The sequence below is a fragment of the Passer montanus genome, unplaced genomic scaffold, assembly GCF_014805655.1.
Source record: "Passer montanus isolate IOZ18808 unplaced genomic scaffold, ASM1480565v1 scaffold203, whole genome shotgun sequence".
Classification (NCBI taxonomy): Eukaryota; Metazoa; Chordata; class Aves; order Passeriformes; family Passeridae; genus Passer; species Passer montanus.
Genome location: NW_024366626.1, coordinates 143,089 through 166,002, shown reverse-complemented (window position 1 = coordinate 166,002; position 22,914 = coordinate 143,089). Strand labels below are relative to the sequence as shown.

General features: G+C 40.2%; 1 protein-coding gene across 1 annotated transcript in view; it reads right to left on the bottom strand.

Annotated features, from left to right (window-relative positions):
* Positions 1 to 5,523: 5,523 nt before the first annotated feature.
* The window catches only part of LOC120501793 (fibrillin-2-like), a 120,936-nt gene continuing 103,545 nt past the window's right edge, over positions 5,524 to 22,914 (bottom strand). The window contains exons 49-65 of the mRNA XM_039708482.1: positions 22,549 to 22,674; positions 22,186 to 22,338; positions 21,813 to 21,878; positions 21,462 to 21,587; positions 21,253 to 21,372; positions 20,576 to 20,698; positions 20,034 to 20,165; positions 18,433 to 18,558; positions 15,759 to 15,965; positions 14,952 to 15,077; positions 14,208 to 14,330; positions 13,949 to 14,065; positions 13,179 to 13,307; positions 11,065 to 11,184; positions 9,423 to 9,654; positions 8,671 to 8,827; positions 5,524 to 7,436 (exon numbers count right to left, since the gene is read on the bottom strand). Of these exons, the coding sequence (XP_039564416.1) occupies positions 7,077 to 7,436; positions 8,671 to 8,827; positions 9,423 to 9,654; positions 11,065 to 11,184; positions 13,179 to 13,307; positions 13,949 to 14,065; positions 14,208 to 14,330; positions 14,952 to 15,077; positions 15,759 to 15,965; positions 18,433 to 18,558; positions 20,034 to 20,165; positions 20,576 to 20,698; positions 21,253 to 21,372; positions 21,462 to 21,587; positions 21,813 to 21,878; positions 22,186 to 22,338; positions 22,549 to 22,674 (2,543 nt within the window). The 3' untranslated portion in view covers positions 5,524 to 7,076. The remainder of the gene's footprint in view (positions 7,437 to 8,670; positions 8,828 to 9,422; positions 9,655 to 11,064; positions 11,185 to 13,178; positions 13,308 to 13,948; positions 14,066 to 14,207; positions 14,331 to 14,951; positions 15,078 to 15,758; positions 15,966 to 18,432; positions 18,559 to 20,033; positions 20,166 to 20,575; positions 20,699 to 21,252; positions 21,373 to 21,461; positions 21,588 to 21,812; positions 21,879 to 22,185; positions 22,339 to 22,548; positions 22,675 to 22,914) is intronic.

Here is a 22,914-nt window from a genome sequence, read left to right as displayed (position 1 = left end):
CATTTTATGCCCTTTTCATGTTGTCACTTGCTGGGGTTTTTTCTGCTTTTGTCAGCAGCAGTGTTTTCATGGGTGTTGAACATAATTGTAAGGAAATAAAATCTTTTCTTGCCTTTTTTTTTTTTTTTTTGCTGGTTCTCCATTCAAGGTTTGGTTGCTGTGGTTTGTTTTCCTTGGGCTCTTCCTCTGGACTGTGCACGTCCTGAGGAAGGGAAGCTGAGTTTTCCTCTCACTGGAGGAGGCTGGGGAGCACAGAGGAGCAGCCAGAATTCCAAACAGAATCCCAGGAGCCAGCTCAGGCCATTTCACCACCTTCTGCTCATCCTTTCCATGGGAGAGCAGGTCTAGGCTAAGGAAGTGCTGGGTGTAACTCCCTTCATCCAGCAGGAAAAAAAAAGACCCTTCTTTTTTTCACTTCAAAATATGATAGTTGGTGGAATATGGAGCTAACCACATCAGTTTGTGATTGGCTCCATATTCCACCAACTCTCATATTTTGAAGTGTGTAGGTCTTTGTAAAATTTACATCTGTGCTCTCAGCAGCTGAGGAGTTGCTTATGACAATAAAATTTATTTTGTAATAGATCTGGTTCCATCTTGGCATCAGAATTTAGGCTCCCCAACAGCTGCTGCTCAGCCAAAAAAGCAGCTGTTTTGGGACTGGATGGATCTCATTATTCTGTGGAACACTTAGAAATAGCATTTCTTTGCCTCATGTGATAGGGAAGAAGAGGAATTTCAATCAGTTTAATTAATGGCATGTCTGGTATACTTGGTATTTTCCATGGAGGGATATTAATAGATGAGCCACACCAGGAGCCATCCCAGTGAATCTCAGCTCTTAATTCAAGAGCAGCTATTTGAGATCATCACCCCGTGCTTGGTCTTGTAAAAATAGCACACAATGTAGGGATTTCACTGAGTTTTAGGCATACTGAAATAAAAAAAACCCTGAAATGCTGTGCCCAAGGATTCAATGAATGGTTCAGAAAATGTTTTTTCTACAGATTTGAGAGGCCTGTGGAGAAGCACACTGCCCTTCCAGAGGTGTGGCTGCTGCTGGCAGAACTGTCTGGTGATCAATGTTCCTGATCAAGGCTGAGGGACAGGGAGCTGAGGTATCTCATCAGTGAGTTTGGCCTCAAATTACTGCAGTTGGGGCTTTTTTTTTTTGGTTTTAATTCATCTTATCTAAGCTCTGTGACACACTTGATAGATTTAACAGGCATTTCAAGCTCAGTGTTGATTCTTAACTACAGGTTTTCAGTCTCCCAGCTGTGCGTTTGAAACAATGCCATGAAAGGAAGGCATCCAGCCAAACACCGGCTGTCATTTTACGGCACAAAAAGAAAATACAAAATCATGGCACAGAAATTGTAAAGCTAATTGCTTGGGTAATTTATGAGTAATTTAGATTAGGCGGGGAAAAGGAACTCTGTGATGATCAGATGGTGTGGGGCTGCAGACTTTATTCTAGAGCTGAAGATTGTGATTATCCCTAAAACCAGGTCCTGGAAATGAGGGCAACTTGGATTCAACAGCAGGAGACTGGGGCTGGCATTCTAATCTCAATTTTAAGACATTAAGCATGAAATATGAAGGGTATACAAGCATAAAAGCCCATTTGGAAGAGGGAGGAATTGTTGGATTTTGCCAGTTTGTCCCAGAATTGCCAGATCTGACTGCTTCTTGACATTGCTTCTTCTGTGGCTGTGCATACACCCAGGTGAAAATACGTGCACAAAAATCTCAGCTTCCTACCCAATTTCAGCACACCAGATGTGTTGTACTTGTTGTATTTGTGTCTGTAACTTTTCCTTGTTGATGTCCAGTGTTTGCACCTGACTCAGGCCATTTGTGCCTGCCAGTGTCTTGTGGGAGCAGCTCTTCTCAAACGTCAACCTCACACGCTCAAAACTGCTTTTATTTCTGATCTTTAAGAATTTATGGCTTTCACAAATGCAATATGATCTGGGGAGAACGATTCCATTACCTTTTAAACCCTGCGGGTGAACCCTTTGGCAGGGTTTCTATGGAATTGGTAAGTTTTTAGTCAGCTCCTTTCAGCTTTCTGCTGGATGATTTTTCTGGAGCAGACAGAGCAGCGGTGAAATTTGTGCCTTTGGGGGTTGTGGTTGCTCTGCATGTAGACTAGTATTTCATGTATATAAATAAAAAATATATGTACATATATATACATATATATATACATACATACATATATATATATATATAAAGCTAGTATTTTCCAAAAAAATTCAATGCTCATTGGAGCAGACAGAGCAGCGGTGAAATTTGTGCCTTTGGGGGTTGTGGTTGCTCTGCATGTTCACTTTTACCTTAAACTAGTATTTTTCAAAGAAATTCAATGCTCAACTGAATGTTATGGTCAGGTGGTTATTTGATATTCCCCCCTCCCCACCCTATGTGGGGCTTTCCCCATGAAGAGCAGAAAGGTCTGGAGATATGAAAATTATATTACAGAAAGCAGAGAGGCTTTTGCATTTCCCTCAGGTACATAATGAATTATTTTTGCTAATTAAGTAAACTGGGGGGGGGTCAGATCCTGTTGTCTTGAATGCATATTTATTCTTTGGATTCAAAACCACAAGCCAGGCCTTGGGAACACGGCTCATTTTCAGCTGTGAGTTTGGTGATCTGGCCTAAAATTCCAAGTATTCCCAGAATTCAGGTGTAGTGGTGACAGAACAAAAGGGAGTGTCTGTCTAGCCATGTGCATATTTGTGTTGTTTTGATTTTGAATGTGTTTTTTTTTTTTTTTTTTTGGCAGCTTCTCAGTAATCTTGCACAGGGGAAAATCTTAGTGGCAGGGGTTTGTGAGACCACATTGTTCAGGAAATGCTAGAGGTTGAAACAGAGAAATACAAGATATTTCTATAAGTATATGAGCAATACAGAAATACCGGAATTGGACAAAACTGCAGAAAACTGTTGTATATTTAAGTACAAATATCGTTAGTCACAGGATTTTAAAATGTAGCAAAAAAACCCTGCTTGTGTAACAAGTGTTTTTTGAGGCAGCAAAGGGATGGCACACCAAGAGCAGCTCCTGCTGCCATTCTCTGTGTCTGGAGGTCTGGTTTTGGAGGGGAAATGGAAATGCTGTAACTTTCCTAACAAATATTTAATTAGTTGTTTTAATTAATTACAAGCAGAGAGCTCTTTCAGCCAGCACTAGTCAGGTTTCTTCACAGAGTCTTGTTCCTTCGATCATTAAATTACTGAAAACTTAATTTTGCTAAAACTAACCCTGACAAGCTTCAATAAACAAAGCCAAAGGAAGTTGAAGATTGGACATCTGGGATCCTGAATTCGTGGCACTTCAAGGATGTTGGAGTAATCAGAAGATACAGAGGAGATGAACGCCTGGAAAGTTGGTGACTCTGAGGGAAAGATGATAAAACGACTGAAAATGTGAGCCACATGAGGATGAAGAGTGAAAAATCAATAACAGAGGAAAGAGCACTGATTAACGAAGAGAATTATGTAATTTGGAACCAACAGTAATTTCACTGTTTGCAAAAAAAAAGGTATAAATGAGTGGAAAAGCTTTTCATCAGCTCAGTGTGGAGGCTGAAAATCTGACAACCACACTCACAAACCCTGGCCAAGAATGAAGCCATGCCTGACTTGCCAACACAAAAAAGACAACGTTAGAAATGTATTTTGTGTCATTTTCACAGGATTTGGGTAAGGACCTCAGTTTTGACAAGCCCAGGCAGGGAGGAGGCCTTGGCAGGGTTTAGCTCGTGCTAGAACCATGCCCAAACACTCAGGTCAGGGCTCTCAGCAGCCACCCATGCTGAGATGTGGCTGGCTTTTTGGAACGTGTGAGAAATCACCCCCTCCACCAGCCCTGCAATTCTGTGGGAGCAAAGAATTCACTTCCTATCTCTGCTACAGAAATTTGGTGTCAAACACATCAACAGCCATAGCAGGGACTGAGGATTTTGTCTCAGGTATGAATTGTTCTTCCCTCTCAGTTTTCATTCCCTCCTGCTTTATGAAGTGTGAATATCCACCTCCTCAGAGTGCAGCTCATGAACCCAGCCCTCTCCTTGGATTTGAGGCGTGCCTGTCCTGCAGCTTCAGTTTAGTTTGGGTGTGTGATCCTGGTCTGCTACAGGAATTAAGCAGCAGTGTCAGGGCAGTGAGATTGGTGCTGTACTGAGTTCTGCAGTGCACAGCCACTCCTGGGCTCTTTTCTAGGTTCTGCACTGAGACCTTTCAGCTGGCATCTGCAGCCCTCAATCCCAGCTGTGACTGCTGATCCCAAGTCAGTCCAGTGAAACCCCATGGAAGAATCCCACAGCCCTTCCTAGAATGCCTTAACTATGCCAACACTTCATGTATAAAGGATTGTATGGGCCTAACTGAGCCCTTTATACAACTGAGGGATTAAAGATGGCAAACCAGACATATTTATGGAATTATTATTTTTTGAAATTTATGATGATGATTACACTAAAAGACTTTAACCTGTGTCTGTGCTACACACTTATGGACAATTATAACTAAAGTCCCTGCTGCCTAGGCCAACCTTAGGTCTCACAAGTAGCCACTAAAATCTTGGTTTGAGTTGCCACAAGATACACAGGCCCTCTTAAATAGCAAGATTTTAATTTTACTTTTATCAGCAAGAGCTGGGGGCTCTGCAGCTTCCTGGGACACCATGCCTGTCTGTGCATGAGTAGTCAGCTTTCTCATTAAAAGACTAGAAGCTGTAAAAAGGTAGAATTTTGATAAAAGGGTACAGAATTATATACTGTGACAGGCTGGGTGGCAAAGAGGTTTTGGATTTCTTCATTGGGGGTTTTTTTTCCTTTTTGTTCTAGTCATTTTTTCATCTGGATTTGACGCTGGGAGCGAGTTCTTTCTGGGATTGTGTAGAACTATCTTGTGGAATTTATGATGGTAATGCTGCCTTTCTAGAAAAGAGGTAACACTTTTTTTTTTTACCTTGTACTTACTGTGTAATTAGTCCATGCAGGTGAAACCATCTGATGGATTTAAAAAAAAAAAAGAAAAAGCTACAAAAATCTAGGAAGTGTGCACAGCACATGCAACAAGTAAATCCTCCAGAATTTGTAGCCTCAGAGGAGTCACGGGTGAGTGTTGCTGCTGCTTTCTCTCCTGACAGTCTGACAGAAAGGACAAAATGCTCTGCTGTGTGCAGTCTGATGGCTTTTCCTGCAGGGCTTCCTGGAAAACTCCCACTTTGGAGCTTCTTCTAAACCACCTATTGCAGTTGTTAAGCCCTTAAGTCAGTGCTGTCCTGTATGTATTTATCAGACCCCTAGAGGTCTCTTTATTTCTGTAAATGTCAGTTACTTGACCCAGAAACAGCTCTAATCCTTTCAAATTTGCACAACCATATCTAGAAGCAGTGTCAAGTAAATGTGGCTCCAGACCCTAGTATTGGCTATTGCTTTAAATCAATCACCAGTTTGACTCTGAATGGAAAGAAGGACAACAATATAACCCAAAATAAGCTTTATTGCAAGAAAAGTGTTGTCTTACTGATACAAGTTATCAAGAGAAAGCTCTTTTTCTTAAGACATCTCTTTTCAAAATCCCCAAACTCAACAAAAGAGAAGAAAAATCACTGAGTTTAACTTGGTATAGTCTTTGGTCAGCACCTACATGCAACTGGAACAATGTTGGATGTGCTCTGGCTATTTTCACATGTGAGATTCTGTTGCATGGCCAGTTACAGGCACCAGCTGCCACAGAAAGCACCATTGAGACATACACTTAACACATGACAGTACAAAATGTAAAAAGGAAATAAAAAACCAAAAAAACACTAAACTAAAACTCAAGTCATTGTACAATCACCTTTCTTACTGAACAAGCTATGATAAAATGAGGCGTGTATAACTACAGCATTAATGAGATTTCTAACAAATGAACTTCAAATACATAACCTTCCCCACCTGCACTGCAATAAGTGAGTTTGCAGGTGTGTCAGTCCTGACACAGCACTCAGGGCTCAGGAAATGCAGCCTGGTTTTGAGCCAGGAGTGAAACATTCTCTTCTGAGAGACATTTCCTTCAGCTGCCTGCAGGAGTTAATGCCAGTTTGTGGAGCACCCTTGCTGAGCATGAGGTGAGGCTGCCTGTGCTGGCTCATGAGGTCACTGAGGGAAGGGCAGCACAGTTTGGTTCTGCACTTCCAAGGGGATTAGGAACAGTCCAGGTATTTTGCTACAGGATTTGTCTCCTCCACTGTTTGTGGGGGATTCAGAACACAAACCCATTGAGCTGCTGTGAAATACAATCTCTGTGGAGATTGATATTGTGATACTTGTTCTCTACGACTTTTTTTTCCCCCTTTTTTTTTTCTTAGTTCTCATTTGCAAGAGCACTTTAGAATATCCTACTGTGTGAACAGTTTACAATCTCCCACTTCATAATATCCTACTACACTGATCTTTCAGCTGTAATATATTTTAGAATTTATTATATACTGTTTGGATGCCGGTCCAAGTAGAAAAGAAAACATCTTTCAAATCTACTTCTTTTTTTCTTGGTTAAGAAAGTACCTCTAAAATGTTATACCTCAAATTTATAAAACTACAGAAAAACAAGCAACTTTCCCTTTTTGTTTACATAATTTGTTATTTTCTCCATATATTACTGCATTAAAAATAAATAAACTTCTATAATTTTTTTTTCCATTAGGAACTACAGCAAAATACCCAAAGTGTTACAGACTGCTAACAGGAATAAAAAATAGCTCACATTTTTGTGCTATTTAGTACCATATGATGACTTCTTGAACTTTAGCTTTTTAAATATACTTTAAATCGAGGTTATATAAAAGACACAGTAACCATGATTTGCCCTTGTAAAAAGAAGTTTTGGCAGTGGCAGAGTTTTAAGTCACCCTCCAGAGAGGGCGGTTCTGCAGTCTTGGCAGGATGGAAAGGAAGGGCTCTTCCCCTCTGCCTTCCTCCCCCAAAATACACTTCTCCAAAGCAGACTGGCTTTGAAAAGCAGATGTTCTTGGGTGTGTAGACACAAGAAAAAGTGGCTGAAGAACAGCAGCACGGCTAATAGAGGTGCACCCACAGCTTCACCCTGAGGGCCTCCCCTGGCAGCTCGCTGTCCTCATGGCCGCTCCCCAGCTGCTCCCTCTCCTTCTCCCGGGGCAGGGCCACGCTGGTGATGTCCAGGGCGTGCAGCCCGGGCGCTGCCCTGCCCCTGACGGCGTGCAGGCGGCTGGTGCCGTCCCTCAGGAGGATCTGGAAGGTTCCGCGCTCGTTCCCGCTGGCGATGGCGTAGCGCGCGCGGCGGCGCCTGAGGGCCGGCAGCAGCTCCAGGATGGGCTCCCCGCTGCCCAGCCTGGACACGGCCACCCGCACCCTCAGGGGACTCTCCGTGCCCAGGCTGCCCCAGCTCACCTGCTCCAGCTGCAGGAGGGAGGAATGGTCAGGAAAATTAACAGCTCCTGCCTCGGTTCCCTACGAAACGCCCCGTAAATCCTAAAGGCCTCAAACAGGCCTCAGAGAGCCCCTGAAGGCTCTGATTTAAGGTGATTTTGAGACTTGTTTAACTTCATGCTTGCAAAGAGGAGTGTAATGAACAGGTGCTTGAGATCACTTAAAAAACCATCAGGGTATTATTAATTAAAAGTCAGGTTTAATTTTCAAGGCCGAGGCAATACGAGCTTTTCTCAGATTGCACTGCAGCCTGGAAAGGAGGATGGTGGAATCCACCACCACAAGGAGAAACCCATGTTTAGTGTGCTTACACACAATGTAATTTTCTTATGACAGAAACAGAAACAACAGAGAAATGCATTTCACAACACTACATAGCAATTCTCTGACACCTTCTCTGAAAATTCCATACTGTACCATTATGTCATGCAACTCAAAAAGCATAGTGAAAATAAGGAAAATTGTAGGACAGGAGCAAGTAATGCAGTGGTTTAAATACCTGAACCCCATTGATGATGACAGTGATTAAAAAAATGTTTTTCCACATAATTTATGGATGTCACTTTTACTGCCTAGAAAGTTCTAGAAACTGACAAGGTTAATGGTATTTGAAAAGTGTAATAACAAGCTGTAAAAATTACAAACTAGATATGATTTCCTGTAACTTACCTTTATAAGCCCACAAAATGCATCAAGACAAAAATTAAATGTGTAATTGTTTAAAAACCTGATAAATTCTGTGAATATTGGACTTCCATCAGCCAGGTCTAATCCTGCACCTCTATGAGCAACTATGGAACAGCCACCAAGACTAAAATGATCTTCTGCAAGATCTGTTTAGCTGTCCCAGACCATAAATGCTGTCCAACCTTCTCCTAGCAGCACAACATGCTGAAGACATGTCCAGATTCCCGGATCTCTGTCATTCAAGGAGAATTATTCCCCTGAATGCACTCTGAGGAACACATCTCACACTACAAAGGAATCTCTGCAAGCCTCAGAAACTTCATCCTTTCAGAGCTGTTGATGTGTTTCTTAGTGTCAAATTATTACTGCCAGCAGGACCTAAGTGAGGCAGGGGGAAAAAAGAGATTTTCCCCATTGAATGTGACCTGTTTAAAAGATTCCATCCATTTACTACTGGTGTCATATCTCTGAAAACACCTCGAGAAACATTACAGTGGATTTTTATGCTGATACATACAGTGTTAGCACTTCTCTTCTTCCTGCTGTCATTTTTGGAGTAGCCATTGATTTTGCACTCATAACACACTTCAGGGGACAAAGCATTCTCTCTATCAGCATCTCCATCCAGTGGCAGGTACTGGCCTGTGTTAAATCCCATTCCTGAGACGCAGTGTCTGTGGAATGAAAACACGTGTTTCGGTTACTCCTTGCAGTTTTATCAGCTGTCCCTGCTAAATGGAATGTGTGCAATCTGTGCCACAGAGCCTGCATCCCCTTCCTTGCCCTTTCCTCAGCAGGAGGGCTGTGCATTCATTTCCTTCACACTAGAGTGGCTTACTGAGGGAAATGCAAACGCTGGCTGAAGGCTTTTAGCCTGATCTAATTTTCATCTACAAGTTCCACAGAGAAACAAAAAAAAGCCAGCCTGCCCTGTACCAGAACAATGTTAATTTGTGCTTACAGTGATACTTAAACCCCTTAATTATCTCAGTGGACATGGTACCTATCCTTATGCATTAGCAATCCCCACTCAGCAGATCTGTGAAGGACTTCATGTGCTGATACTGGGGGAGAAAGCAGATCTTATTTAATGTTATTTATATGCTACATTTAAAATTAATGTCCTGTTACATGTACAGACATTTAAATTTTTTTCTAGTTTCTGTATATTTAGCCCAAAACTAGAAAGGACTTAGTAGCTTGTCCTTAATTTGCACCTCTGCACCTTCTGAATGTGTCTTTGGTGAAAAGCTGTGTGGAGAAACTCACCCTTGTCCAACTCTGTAGTAGCCAGGTGGGCAGCCACAGAGATATCCACCCTCAGTGTTGGAGCAACCATAATTGCAGGGGTTCTTGGCAGAAGAGCACTCATTCACATCGTGGCAGGCGTGGGAGAACTGGTCATAGGAGAAGCCCGAGGGGCACACACACCTGTAACTCCCCAGGGTGTTGTAGCAAGAAGCAGAGCCACACATGTGAGGATTGGAGCATTCGTTTTCATCTGGTAAGCAAACACAAAAATTCTAGTCTGAGAGACAACAGGTCAGCATGATGCAACTAACAAATCACAGCTTCTGCCAGTCCCAGGGCTCTGCTGCATCCCTGACCTCATCATCCCAGAGACACTTGGTTTCTGAAAGAGAAAAGGAGTATCATCTTCACTTGTGGGTGTTAAAATATAGTCAAGATGACACCTCCAGTCAGTGTGACTTGAATTTAGTTTCAGGCAAAAAAAAAAAAAAAAAAAGGAAGATTGTGGTATGGAAAGTCATGTTTTGTCAGCTAGTGTCATGGTTATTTCATTTCTCTAACCAAGGTACTTCTCTAAAACCTGTAGGTTTTCCTCACCAAGACCACTAGTGAATGCTTTGACGTTCTTGCCTGCAGTCACTTGGAGGGAGATTCTTTTGATGACTATAATTTACAGAAGCTTAAGCTGGTTTGGGGTTTTGTGGAAGCTGTTCATTTTGGGTTCTGTCACTCTAGCCCCAGTCCTTTGCTTTCTTTGCTGAAGAGCAGTATTAAGCCAGGAGTGGTCATGGTGATTGGGACTTCTGAGAAACTGGCTGGTGTGCTACTTAATATTACAATGTGTAAAATAAATTAATTTTTATGTATAAATCAGAAGAGCAAAGTCAGCCTAAATGAAATGTACAGCAGTGCTCACAGTCATGCTCTGATTATGATACCACTGACAGAAAACCATGAAACCAAACCTGAAAAGGTAAATATTTTGTATTGGTCTTTGTGAACAGCAGTGGCTGATATTGTTTCTGTATGTTTTCATTAATAAAAAAAATCCCACAGTTTGCTTTGTTTGTGATACAGCTTAGTTCAAGTGGTGGATTGAATGAGCTAAATCTAAACAGAACACCTGAGCTTCTTAATTTATCCCATTCCCTGCACAAAGAACTGTTGGTGGCCTTAAGACTGTATTTTGGAAGAAGGAAACCCTTAATCGTTTTGTTGATTTCTTTCCCCACCATTTGCTTTAGATGCTATTCTGTAGAATTCTTAAATTGCTAATGGTTTTTTAATGCTTTTTTGTGTTTTTTTAATGACAGGTATGGTTTTTTTAATGCTTTTTTTCCCTCAGCAGAGGTATTCACATTGGTACTTTCAGGAATTCAATGAACATTCAATGATGGAGATTTTTCACAGAAGAAACAGGTCAGAATGTAGACCTTTCTAGGAAAACTAATTGTCACGGGGAGTTTCAAAAGGCTGAGTGTGTTTTCTTGCTACCTCCCAATTTACATTGGGAGCAGTTAAGTCTATGGAAGGAGTGGGACACACAAAAAGCATTTGTGTCTCCCACTTTGTTCTGCTCATTCTTGCCCTTGCCTAGTGCTGTCCCTATGAACACTCGGATACATTTGCTGTTTAAATTCTGTGCTGCTTGTTTCCTTACCAACACACTGATTCCACTGGTAGTGCTGGATAAATCCTTGAGGGCACCCACATCTGTATCCACCCAGGATGTTCTGACAGCCGTGCTGGCACCTATGGTTTCCATCACATTCATCCACATCTGTGTGTTCAGGAGGGAAGCAGAGCACGACACAGGATTACACCCACTGCCAAACACTGCTGGATCAGAAGTTTGTTGTGACCCAGCTGTGTGGTCTGGCAGCCCAAGAAGCCAAACCTGTGCTGCCCCCGAGGGCAGGGGGGATTCTGCCCCTCTCCCCTCAGCCAGAGCCCACCTGCAGAGCTGCCCCAGCCCTGGGCCAGCCCAGCAAGGAGCTGGAGTTGCTGCAGCCAGGCCGGAGGAGGCTCCAGGCTGGGCAGAGCACGGAGCAGCTCTGCTACAAGGACAGACTGAGAAAGTTTGGGATGTTCAGTCTGGAAAAAAGAAGGTTTCAAGGAGACCTCAGAGGCCCTTCCAGTGCCTAAAAGGGCTACAGGAAATCTGGAAAGGATAGGTAGTGATGGAACAAGAAAGAATGGCTTTAAGCTGAAGAAGGTTAAATTTAACCTGGATATTGAGAAGGAATTGTTCCCTGGCAGGGTGGGCAGGGCTGGCACAGGGTGCCCAGAGCAGCTGGGGCTGCCCCTGGATCCCTGGCAGTGCCCAAGGCCAGGCTGGACACTGGGGCTGGAGCAGCCTGGCACAGGGGAAGGTGTCCCTGACATGGCTGGGGTGGCACTGGATGGGCTTTGAGGTCTCTTCCAATTCCAGCCATTTTATGGTTCTGTGACTTATGACAGAGGAGCACTGCTGTCAGATGGAAGGACCATGAAGACTTTTTTTTTCGGAAAGCCTGGAAGTCAACTAATGTCTAGTTCTTATTAATCAATAATCTGATTTTAGTTCTTGAGCCTTTTCAGTACTCAATTTTGGAGAATAAACACTATTCCCAGTAATCCCAGACATGGTTGCTTTACTGTAATGCTTAGAATTTGATGGGTTTTGTAATTTCAGTTTTAAAGCAACCACTTAGGGATAAGCTTTCAGTTTCGTGAGACATACTTTAGTGTTTGAATGTCAAATTAGGATGTCTCTGCAAGTGAAAATAAAAAGCCACATAAAAAGTTTCTGAGACAAGTGTTAACAAAAGATGACAGCCACAACCATCCCACCCTCCAAATTCTAAAAATTCACACATCTTAAATTGTATCTGCTGTAGGAAATAAGCAGATTGTAAGCAACCCAATTTTTAAGGTACAGTATGCAAGTCTAGAAAATAAAGAAATAGTTTTTTGTTTTATAGGAACACCAGGACATATGCACTTTATGAGAACAAAGTAAACTGACAGGAGATAAATCTTAGAACTTCTAGCTGCATATATTTCTGGACTGCAGTTCTAGAAATAGGCTCCAAATACCAATTCCTGTTTTAAATGCTCTATTAGAGTTGTTGGTATTTTGAGAGGTCATAAATTTCTTTGTGTATGCTCTTGCATTTTTAATTCTCAGCAGCCAGGTGGCCTTGCACTGCCTTTTAGTTTCTTCTCTGCTCAATAACTGAGGCCCACTGAGAAGTCTGGAGCTCTCAAATAGAGATTTCTAACTGAGGCTTTCCCTTGGGCCAAGAGAGATAAAGCTCATCAATATAAACTGCATTAATTACATTTCTGAATGCAGTGAACTGGCCTTCTCAGTGTGTAACTCTGTGGTAGGAGAATTAAGTACAGAATTTAGAATCTAATCTAATTAGAATTAGCCAAAATGAAAATTGTACGGAGATTCTGTTCAGACACATGAAGACATAAATGTAAAAAAGACCCACAACTCCTATACTTTTAGATTCATAAACCTATGTGAAGCTGAAAACAACTGCTGAAGAGGTCAACTAAACAGTCACCTTTCTATCCTGATTTCTGTACAAATTACTCAAGATAGTACATATTTGCATATGCTTTTGTTATACTTACAATCAGTCTATAATACTTCCCAATTTCTTTTTGTAATTACTTTTACTATGGCTGGTGCTCTCTTTTCTCTATCTTTAACATCAAATGGTTCTCTAGAAACTGAAGTAAGGATTCACTCCATAAAAAAATCTGACTCTTCATAGTTACCTTCACAGTTTAATCCAGTAGAATCCAGAGAAAATCCCCTTTGACATTCACAGGTAAAACTTCCAGGAGTGTTTTGGCAAATTCCTTTTGATCCACACAGTGATGGATGAGAACCACATTCATTGTTATCTTCAAAATACAGAGGAGAGAGAAGGCGGTTTTACCTTGTGGCATGATGTCATGTAAAATAACAATAAAATCCACAAAGGTGCAACATTTTAATTTGTAGCTTTTCATTTTTAAATGCCAGATGAACTGGAGACTCATGCAGACCTATGAGTAATTAATAAATTGCAAGTGCTAATGGTAGTTCAGTTGTGATATGAGTGTGGAGGAGCAGGCATGTAATTGCTGATATTGGAAAAATGCTGCCCTTTTGTGTTAGCTGAACTAAAACAGTTTCAGTTGGCAAGATTTATACATATGCTTAAGATCTGAAGACATCTGTGTCAACTAAAAAAAGAAAATGCAGTCTGGTTTTGGTTAACTACATTTTAAATGAGATTTTAATAATTCATCCTTTCGTCTCCATGTGGTTATACTTAGAACATAATAACATGTATTAAATATGTACAACTCTTTACTAACCAAGAAAATAGAAATAGTGGACAGACTGGATAGACTCATTTTTTCTTTAGCTGCAATTGCTGCTTTTCAAAATCTGTTTTCTGCCCTCTTGACACTATTGCTCTGCACAAAGAGCACAAGAGATAGCTGAGAATGTTGTTCTTACAGATAAGCTTGTGAAGGAAAATCAGTGTTTTTCTTACCAATACAAGCTGTGTGATGCTGTGTAAAACCAGGTGGGCATTTGCATGTGAAGCCTCCAAGGGTGTTGACACAGAGAAACTGACAATTGTGTTGTTTGGTTTGACATTCATCAAGATCTGAAAGTAAGAGATGTTGTCTTAAAGATGTCAACAAAGAAGTAGATTCACTCAAATTTCATAAAAATACCACACTTTAAAACCAATTCCTTTTAAGTTAAGTTGTAACCAAATTAAAAGGCACTGTGGATAACCTCCTTACCTTTACATGTCTTTCCATCTTCCTGAAGGACATAGCCCCGGGGGCACGAGCACTGATAGCTCCCTTCTGAGTTCTTGCAGATAAAATTGCATGGTCTGGGGGACTGGGAGCACTCATCAAGATCTAATGAGAGGAAAATATTAAGTGATCTTTTGTCCTCATCTCTCTGACAGAAAGATGTCTGCTTCACAGCACAACATTTTAGAGACAAATGCTCACAGAAGAAAGCCCCCCATGTACATTTGTTCAGGGCTCCTATTCCTTTCTCTATGAATGTGTTGCTGTGAAGTTTATATGGGGTGGCCACTACCACGACTAAGTGTCTTGAAGGAGTAATACACTAGAGGGAGAGTGGCATTGGTATTTTCATCTAAGCAACAAATACTTACTTTTTGGTACACTACACTTGTACCTGCAAACTAACAAAAAAGTGGGGAAAAATGCAGAAGTGAAGGATTGAGCTGGTTTACCACTTAAAGTGGTTGCACAGCTTTAACCAACTTCAGTGATCATTCCACTGCAGGAATACTGCCAGCACAGTATTGTTAACACTTGTTCCTCCTTTTCCCCAAATGAAACACAAAACCAGAAGTACAAATTGTGAAAAGAAATAGAGGACATGAGATAAAAGAGACAAAAAAATATTTTGCAGCAAGTGTTTATAAAGGTTGGTACATCACTGTGTAACAACTAAAAAAAATAACTGATGATTACTTCAACTGATGACTAATTAATGAATCTTACCATTACAAGATGTGCCAGTTATGTCAGTGGTGTAGCCAGCTTTGCAAAAGCACCGGAAGGAGCCCATGGTGTTAATGCACTGCCCATTCCTGCACAGGTTTGGCAGGACCTTACACTCATCAATATCTGTATGGAAATTATTAAATACGTCATGTCTCAGTTTTAAATTCTACTTTTTTCTTCTCTTCCATTTTTGCAGCTCCTCATCATCATGCTTCTGACAGGAACTTTCTCCCTTCTCCCTCTTTAAAAATGGATCTGACTCCAAAGCCAAACATCTTTCAAATCTCATTTCTGTTCTTTGCACCAACACCTTCCTGCTGATTCACTGGGTACTCAGATTCCAGTTTTGCTAACTCCAAATAAAAGCCCATACAAGACAATGTTCTTATGACTACTTCCATGTCAAACATTATCACCAACACTAAAAAATACACATTAGCTTCTTTCTGTGTGGAAATAGTACCTGCAAAGCATTGTGAGATCATTGTTACATGAGATGCTTGTTGCCTTTGCCATGTGTCCACCTTTTCAGTAATACAAAAGCTTTGGGACAATTTCTAGTTTTTGGTTACTGGTTGGTACTTCCAACCAGATCCTAATCCTGATATTTCTGCCCAGTTGATCTGTTTGCAGCTACTGCCAAACGTGTTTTTAATTTCTGGTCTCTCAGCATTATTTGAAAAATCAAACTCTGTTGTTTAACAGGAAATTCTCCGAAGGAACTTCAAAGAGAACTCTGCGTCTTCTTAACCGTGCGAGCATACGCTTTTCCCCTTTTCTGCCTCTTTTCATCCCTGCAAATACCTCTTCCATCTGTGGTGTAGCCTGATCCGTGAGGACAGAGTTTCTTGTACGGGGTGGTTCCGGGCAGGGGGCAGAGCCTGCACTGGTTCCCCCAGCCCCGGCCCCCGTCGCAGCAGCACTCGGACCTGGTGACAAGGCTCTGGCTGCTGGAAGCCATCTGGCACATGGTCTGCAGGACCTCAGCAAAGCAAAACCCCCGGCGGTTGTCTGTGAGGAACAAGGAGAGAGGCTGGAACAGGGAAGGAGATAAAGATCTGCTCCATCAAGCATCTGGTGCATTATCCTGGCTCTCTGTCAGTATATGCAAGCAGCAGAAGGTGATTAGCTAGCATCACGTCCATCCTGATGCAGCCCTTCAGAATTGTTGGGTGTTCTAGCAATATGCTGCCATTCCAAATATATCCAAGGCATCCCTAATGTTCAGTGTCTGCTTGAGCTGGGAAAGAGTTTTGCTTCCAGGAAAGCTGCGCCCTTGGTAGTAAAATAACATGTATTAAATATGTACAACTCTTTACTAACCAAGAAAATAGAAATAGTGGACAGACTGGATAGACTCTTTTCCTTAGCTGTAATTGCTGCATTTCAAAATCTGTTTTCTGCCCTCTTGACACTATTGCTCTGCACAAAGAGCACAAGAGATAGCTGAGAATATGGTTCTTGCAGAAAAGCTTATGAAAGGAAACCAGGCTGAGGGCAACACTGAGCTTCCACTTCAGCTTCCACTGATTTATTTGGAGTGGGGTTTGAAGTTTTGTTTGTTTGTTTAACTGGCCAAAATAACACATTTGATCATCTGTAATTATCCTGCTGTGGTTTAAATAAAAAATCCTTACAACTTGAAAGTATATATGCAACTCAGTACTTCAGTGGTACTCTTAGATTTTTTTGGGGAAAAAATAAAATTGTATGGCCTTATTGTTGGTATGCCCCTGGTAAATTCTATTTTAATTTTTAAACTTTTTGGTTAATGCCTATAAATAATGAAAGGGGAGCAAAGTTTTAAAGTCAAGGGGCTCCTACAGGTTACCTACAAACAGGCAGCTGAGAGAAAAAAAAAATCCCAGCTTCCAGTGCTACTAGAAACTCAAAATCTTGCAGAGATTTTATCTTCTATGTAGAAGATAAAATCTCTTCTATCTTCTATGTCACCTGTCTTATTTCTTGATTAAAATGGAGACATTGTCAATTACTGATGTGAAAATGCTCATGGTTTTAAATAAAATATTTTCTTTTTATTCTCTTGAAGCCAATAGTGATCCCTCAGAATGTGTATATGTATCAATACTCAGCTGATCTTGTCTTTTACAGATTAGAAGAATCTGTACATTTCTTACAAGAATTAGTCAAAAGGCAAACTTTGGGCTTTAGGAAAGACTTAATTTGTCCCCCTGGTAACTTAACTGTTTCCATTAAATAAAGCTGTCCTCACTAGAAGTGTCAGTTCTGTGAAACAAAATATTTGCTGTAATAATTTGCAAGACTCTGCAGATTTCTGTTCTCCCAGACAAGGATACTGTGCAGGTCTTTAGGGACATTATGACCTGAAAAATACATAAATGCTTTGTCACCACTTCGAGATGTGGAATGCATGTTAATGTGAGTGGAATATAAAGGTTTGCACAATGTATTTAAAACAATGTAATCTGTGACTTAGTGCTCATGCTATAATTCAGAAGAAATTCTGTGTTTCTACCAGATCCATTTTTCATTGTAATTTCTAACCCAGGAAATCTGAAAAGAAAAGCAGCAAAAAGCAAATCTTCCCAAGGCAGAAAGTAGTAAGAAAATTACACATTCAATATAGGAAAGCAATAATGACCTCCAAAGAGGCTATTTCCTTGCCATTAATGACTGGCTGGGGTTAAGAGACTTCAGTTTTCTCTTCCCATCTGGTTCTAATCCTTAGGAAATACTCTGCACTTCAATGTTATTGCTTAGCCATGAAGTCAGCACACTCCTCATGACAATTTAGAGGGAGCTGGTTTTACAGTAGTGCCATAAGATAATTATGCTTAAACATGCAAGAACACATAAATAAATAAATACACCCTTTCAGTACTGTATGTACACCTGAACACTGGTCAAGAAAAAGTAAATTTTTGTGGTTCTGTTTGACTCCAAAAAAGGGAATGATGGATTTTGTAGTGCAATTGACAAATATGAGTGTATTAAAAATACATGAATGTACTGAACAAAACCCCTTCATCAGCATGTATCTTGCAGGCTTGCCTCAAAAAAAATTTCTTGCAATTTTCTGGTAAAACCACAGTATTTTATGTCTGAATAAAAGGTGCAGAAAATTCAGATGCTTGGTTGCCATATGGTGCTTAAGATCACACTCTGAATAAGCAAACACTCAATTTTACTCTGCATCCATTTTTGAATTATCTAAAGTTGACTAAATTCTTCTTCAAAAATCCCTGTATTTTGCCTACATTTATGTCCTATGGAATTAAGATGCTTCTATGTGAGGCCTGATTACTACAAGCTGTTCATTCCTAAAATTATGTAAAAATATTTAAACATATTATTTAATATTGCATCATTATTTAACTGAGAAGTGTAATTATTTAATTTCTGTAGCTATGAGAGCTGTTAGGTTTTCAGAAGCCTAGTTTTCTCTCTGCATTTACTCTCTAATGTGAGATGGAATGTGTACAAGAGAGATATTTACCAAGACACTCAGTGCCTGATGGACTTGACAGGAATCCTTCATTACATTCACATCTGTAGCTGCCAACAACATTCACACAACGTCCATTTTCACAGACCCCTGGCTTGGAGCGGCACTCGTTCTCATCTTTACAAAAAATATAATATATTAATAACAACTATAACAGTAACAGACACAGTAAGAACAAAAATAAAATATAAATACACCAACAACAGCATTTCACTACAAGAAAATATATCAGAATTTCTAGAATACATTAAATATTCCATGTAACATTTGAAAAATATTTCCAAGACGTGGAAAAATCAACTGATTAAGCCTGGAAAGGGCTTTCAAAGGAGCATTATCCCATTTCATTATCCTATCCCATTCCTTCTGTACTCCATCCCAGGACCAAAGCTTTAATTCTTTACAGTTTACAACAAGAAGCAGAGAACACAGCAGAGCAAGTTCCAGTCACAACATTTACCTGGTAAGTTAAATTTAAATAAAATTGGAATACATGCATGATTTGAGTGACAGATCTTCACTCTGTAATTATCAAGAGTCTCTGGATACACACTTGATCTCTCCCACAAGAAGTAATATTTCAGTCCACATAATATTTCCTAAAAAGTTTACAGTCTTCATGTATTTTCTTCCATAGCTAATGGCACACATACTGTAAGCAGTTACACAAATTTTTAGATGCTTACAATAAACCTCAGGAAAACCTCAGGTTCTTTAATGGCAGAATTATATGCCAAAAAGAAAGGACAAATTCTTGTTAATAAAGATTATTTTCTGTAAATTAAAAAAAAAAATCATGAAGATCTCTCAAAGAGAGTAGTCATTCTCTTGCTGAAGGAAGATTTTTTTATACATGTTTTAAAACATTAATTAAGATGGGTGTTTGAGTCATTCTCTTGCTGAAGGAAGATTTTTTTATAAAACACTTCTATTTAAAACATTCATTAAGATGGGTGTTTGTTTTTTTTTTCTCCAGAGAATTTTGGAACAGTCCTGGGTTTTTTGCTACATACTAGGAAAGTACAATTTGCTAAAATATACCTATTGTCTTACCCTCAACTAATTGAGTAAATGATGAAGAAAAGGTGTGTGTTTACTTCCAGGATGTGGAATTGCTTTGAACTATGGCAGTTTCCATATCTTTCAGTTTCCATATCTTTCATCCTTTATGACACTTATAGCTGGTTTCAGAATCCTAGGAGTCTTAATTCTTTAAAGGGGTGACACATAATTTATACTAATGCTAAAGAAAATATAACTTTTTATTTATTAAAATCTTGCTTCCTCCCCATAAACTGAGGTCTCATTTTTTTGGCAAATTATTTTTTAGATGTAACAACTGTCTACAAAACTTCTGGATTTAGCTTTAGAACAATGGAGTTTTTACTCTGGAATCCTTATTAGTCAGCAAGAACTCACATTGAAACAAAATAGAAGGTTTAAGATATTTGTTATCATTAGGTATCTTAAGTGTTCTTCATGAATTACTATTTTCTGATTTTATATATGTATATATATACACATATAAAATAATTTTTTTTCTTTGTTTTTGTATATTCCATTAGATGCCTTCTTCCCCTTCTAAACTTTACCTGTGCATCCTTCCCCATCAGGTCTCTGGGTCATCCCAGGAGGACAAATGCACACGAAAGTACCAATCAGATTTTTGCAAATCATGCCTCTTGATTCACAGTCATGGAGACCTTCAGCACACTCATCTAGATCTGGAAAAAAACACACATTTTGTGTTTGAACTTTCTTCCACTAGCTTCAGTTGCTGAACACAACTTCAAGAGAAAGGACATACAGGCTCCCTAAGTAAAAGCACTGAAGGAAAACCCCAAAATCTAGGATTATATGCAATCATCTTGATCCTCATGAGCTGTATCATGTTGTCATGTTAAAGATGAAATTCACCACTGTGACACTCTTGGCTTTGCAGTCCCCATCAAGGGTTACACTTGGTGACAGAAACTCTAAATACTGCTTTTTTTGTGAGTTCTGAAAGAGCCAATCATCACCTGCTGGGCTGTTCGCTACATTCCACTGAGAGGATGAATGCAAGATGCACAGAAATATTTGGATTATGTGTTGGTGATGGAAGGTGGGGAGAAGTTCATACATCAGCCATTACCTTTGCACATCTTTTGGTCTTCCCTTAGCTCATATCCCACTGGGCAGGTGCACTCGTAGAAACCGTAAGTGTTGATACAACGAAAAGCACACAGCAGGGGGTTCTGAGCACACTCATTGATATCTGAGCACAGAGAAACAAAACAGTAATTCTCTACCACCACAACAATCACCGAGAAGGTTTTGTTACACTATGTTTCTCTCTTCAGATGAAATTATCAGAAAAGCAGTAATTCAAACTATCAGCTTTTGAGTAACTAGAGAAAACTGAATGCACTGTTTAAGAATAATGGCACTGTATATATATATAGAACTACCTGACCTTAGTATGGCAAGGTAGGGCAGGCCTATTTCACATTTTAATTATGTGCTCATATCTAATGTACTTTTGTGTGATGAGAAATGTCAGCTTCAGAAAGCAAACTAATTATGATTCATAAAATACAACATTTTTGAGAATGCCCCACATGGGCATGTGTGGGAAGTCTTGTGATATACTAAAAGTTCTGCTTAAATCAATTCAGATTTCTTTTCTAATGACATATTTCAAAGCATAGAAACTTGTTTCTCCTCTGAGTTATTACAGCATGAAAAGCATGGCTAATAAAGTAATTTGAATGCCGAGGACTGGACAAAAGCCAAAGGGAAAGAAAAAAAAAAATGAAGAGGACAGGTTACCTTCACAATTCATCATTGGGCCTGGCTCAAATCCTTCATGACAGCTGCACTCAAAGCTGCCAACCACGTTGGAGCACGTTCCGTTTCCACAGGGGTTGCCAATGGAACATTCATCTGTATCTGTTCATAATGAAGAAATGCAGAGTGAAGAGAACTGGGGCAAGCTGTGTTTTAAGTTCAAGAGCTCCAGTTCCTATAACTGCACCCACCTATGCAATGCACTCCTGTGAAATCCAAGTTGTATCCCATGGGGCACTCGCAGCGGAACGATCCATCAGTATTGATGCAGTGACCATTGGAGCAAATCCCTGGGCTTTCAAGACATTCATTGACATCTAAAAAGCAGGAAGATATTAACAGCCACTCAGCTGATGCATTTCAAGTCTTAAAAAAAGCATGTTTGTCTCGAGCCATGCACTTACAGAAGTATTCTTTTAACACATTTTACATGTCAGCTTCTTGTCACGAGCAGCTGTGAGGAGTAAACTGTCACATGCTGTAATGTCCAAGCACAGTTTTATGTATTAATATTTACTTTTTATATTCAGAAGAATAGCTACCTTCACGTGTATCATCAATTCCAGGAATAGTTCCATGACCATATGGGCACAGGTCCTGAAAAGCAACTATAGAGATACATTTTCTTCAGAAAATAAAGCAAGTGAGAGACAGAATCATGACACATGGTTAAAGTCAACACAAAAGGATAACTAGTTCAGGTCTATACAGAGCAAAACCAAGAAATAAGTTTTTCTCTTTGTCTGTGGTTTCTTCCATTTAATTTTACTGCTTTTGCTGACTTGAAAAATCATTCTGGAAAAAGCCACTGAGAGAAAATACCAGAAAGATCTCTCTTTCTAATGAACAAAAAGTGCAACTGCAATGTGCTCCTCCTTTTCCCCCAGCAACAAATTTTAAACTTTAGATGTGTACCTTCCTCTTCCTTTGGACAGAGCTCACAAGGATCACCCCATCCCTCTCCTGGCATTTTACTGCAGCAACACTTGGCCTTTGTGGTGTTGAAAGCCTTTGGCACTGAGCACTTCCCGTTCTCAAAGTTGGTGAAACAGAAGCTCTGACGAGTATCTAGGAGAAGAAAATACAGTTATGCAGAGCTAGAACCTTCTCCCAAGCCAGATGATGACTGCCCTGAGAGAAACAACCTAAGACCCATATTTTTCATACTTTTTAAAAAGCACTTAGCAATCCTTGCACGGATACAAACTGGGAGGGGTTTCTACAGAGAACCTGTTATCTTTCAGACTGAGATATTGCGTTCCTTGTCTGTGAACTCACCAAAGCACCTCCGCCCGTTCTCAGACAGCACAAAACCTGTGGGGCAGATGCACTGGAACGCTCCCGGGGTGTTCGTGCAGGACCCGAAGAGGCAGATGTTGGGATCCTCGTCACACTCGTTAATATCTGCAAAGCAACAGAGAAACCTTCACCACAACCTCACCTGTGTGACCTCCTAAGGAAGATTGTTTTGTTATTGATTGGCAGATGTTGGGATCCTCATCACACTCGTTAATATCTGCAAAGCAACAGAGAAACCTTCACCACAACCTCATCTGCTGTCAAGGAAGATTGTTTTGTTATTGATTTAACTGAAGCAGCTTCCAATAAAAGAGACCAAGAGTTAAAGCAGGCTGCAGGTTTCAC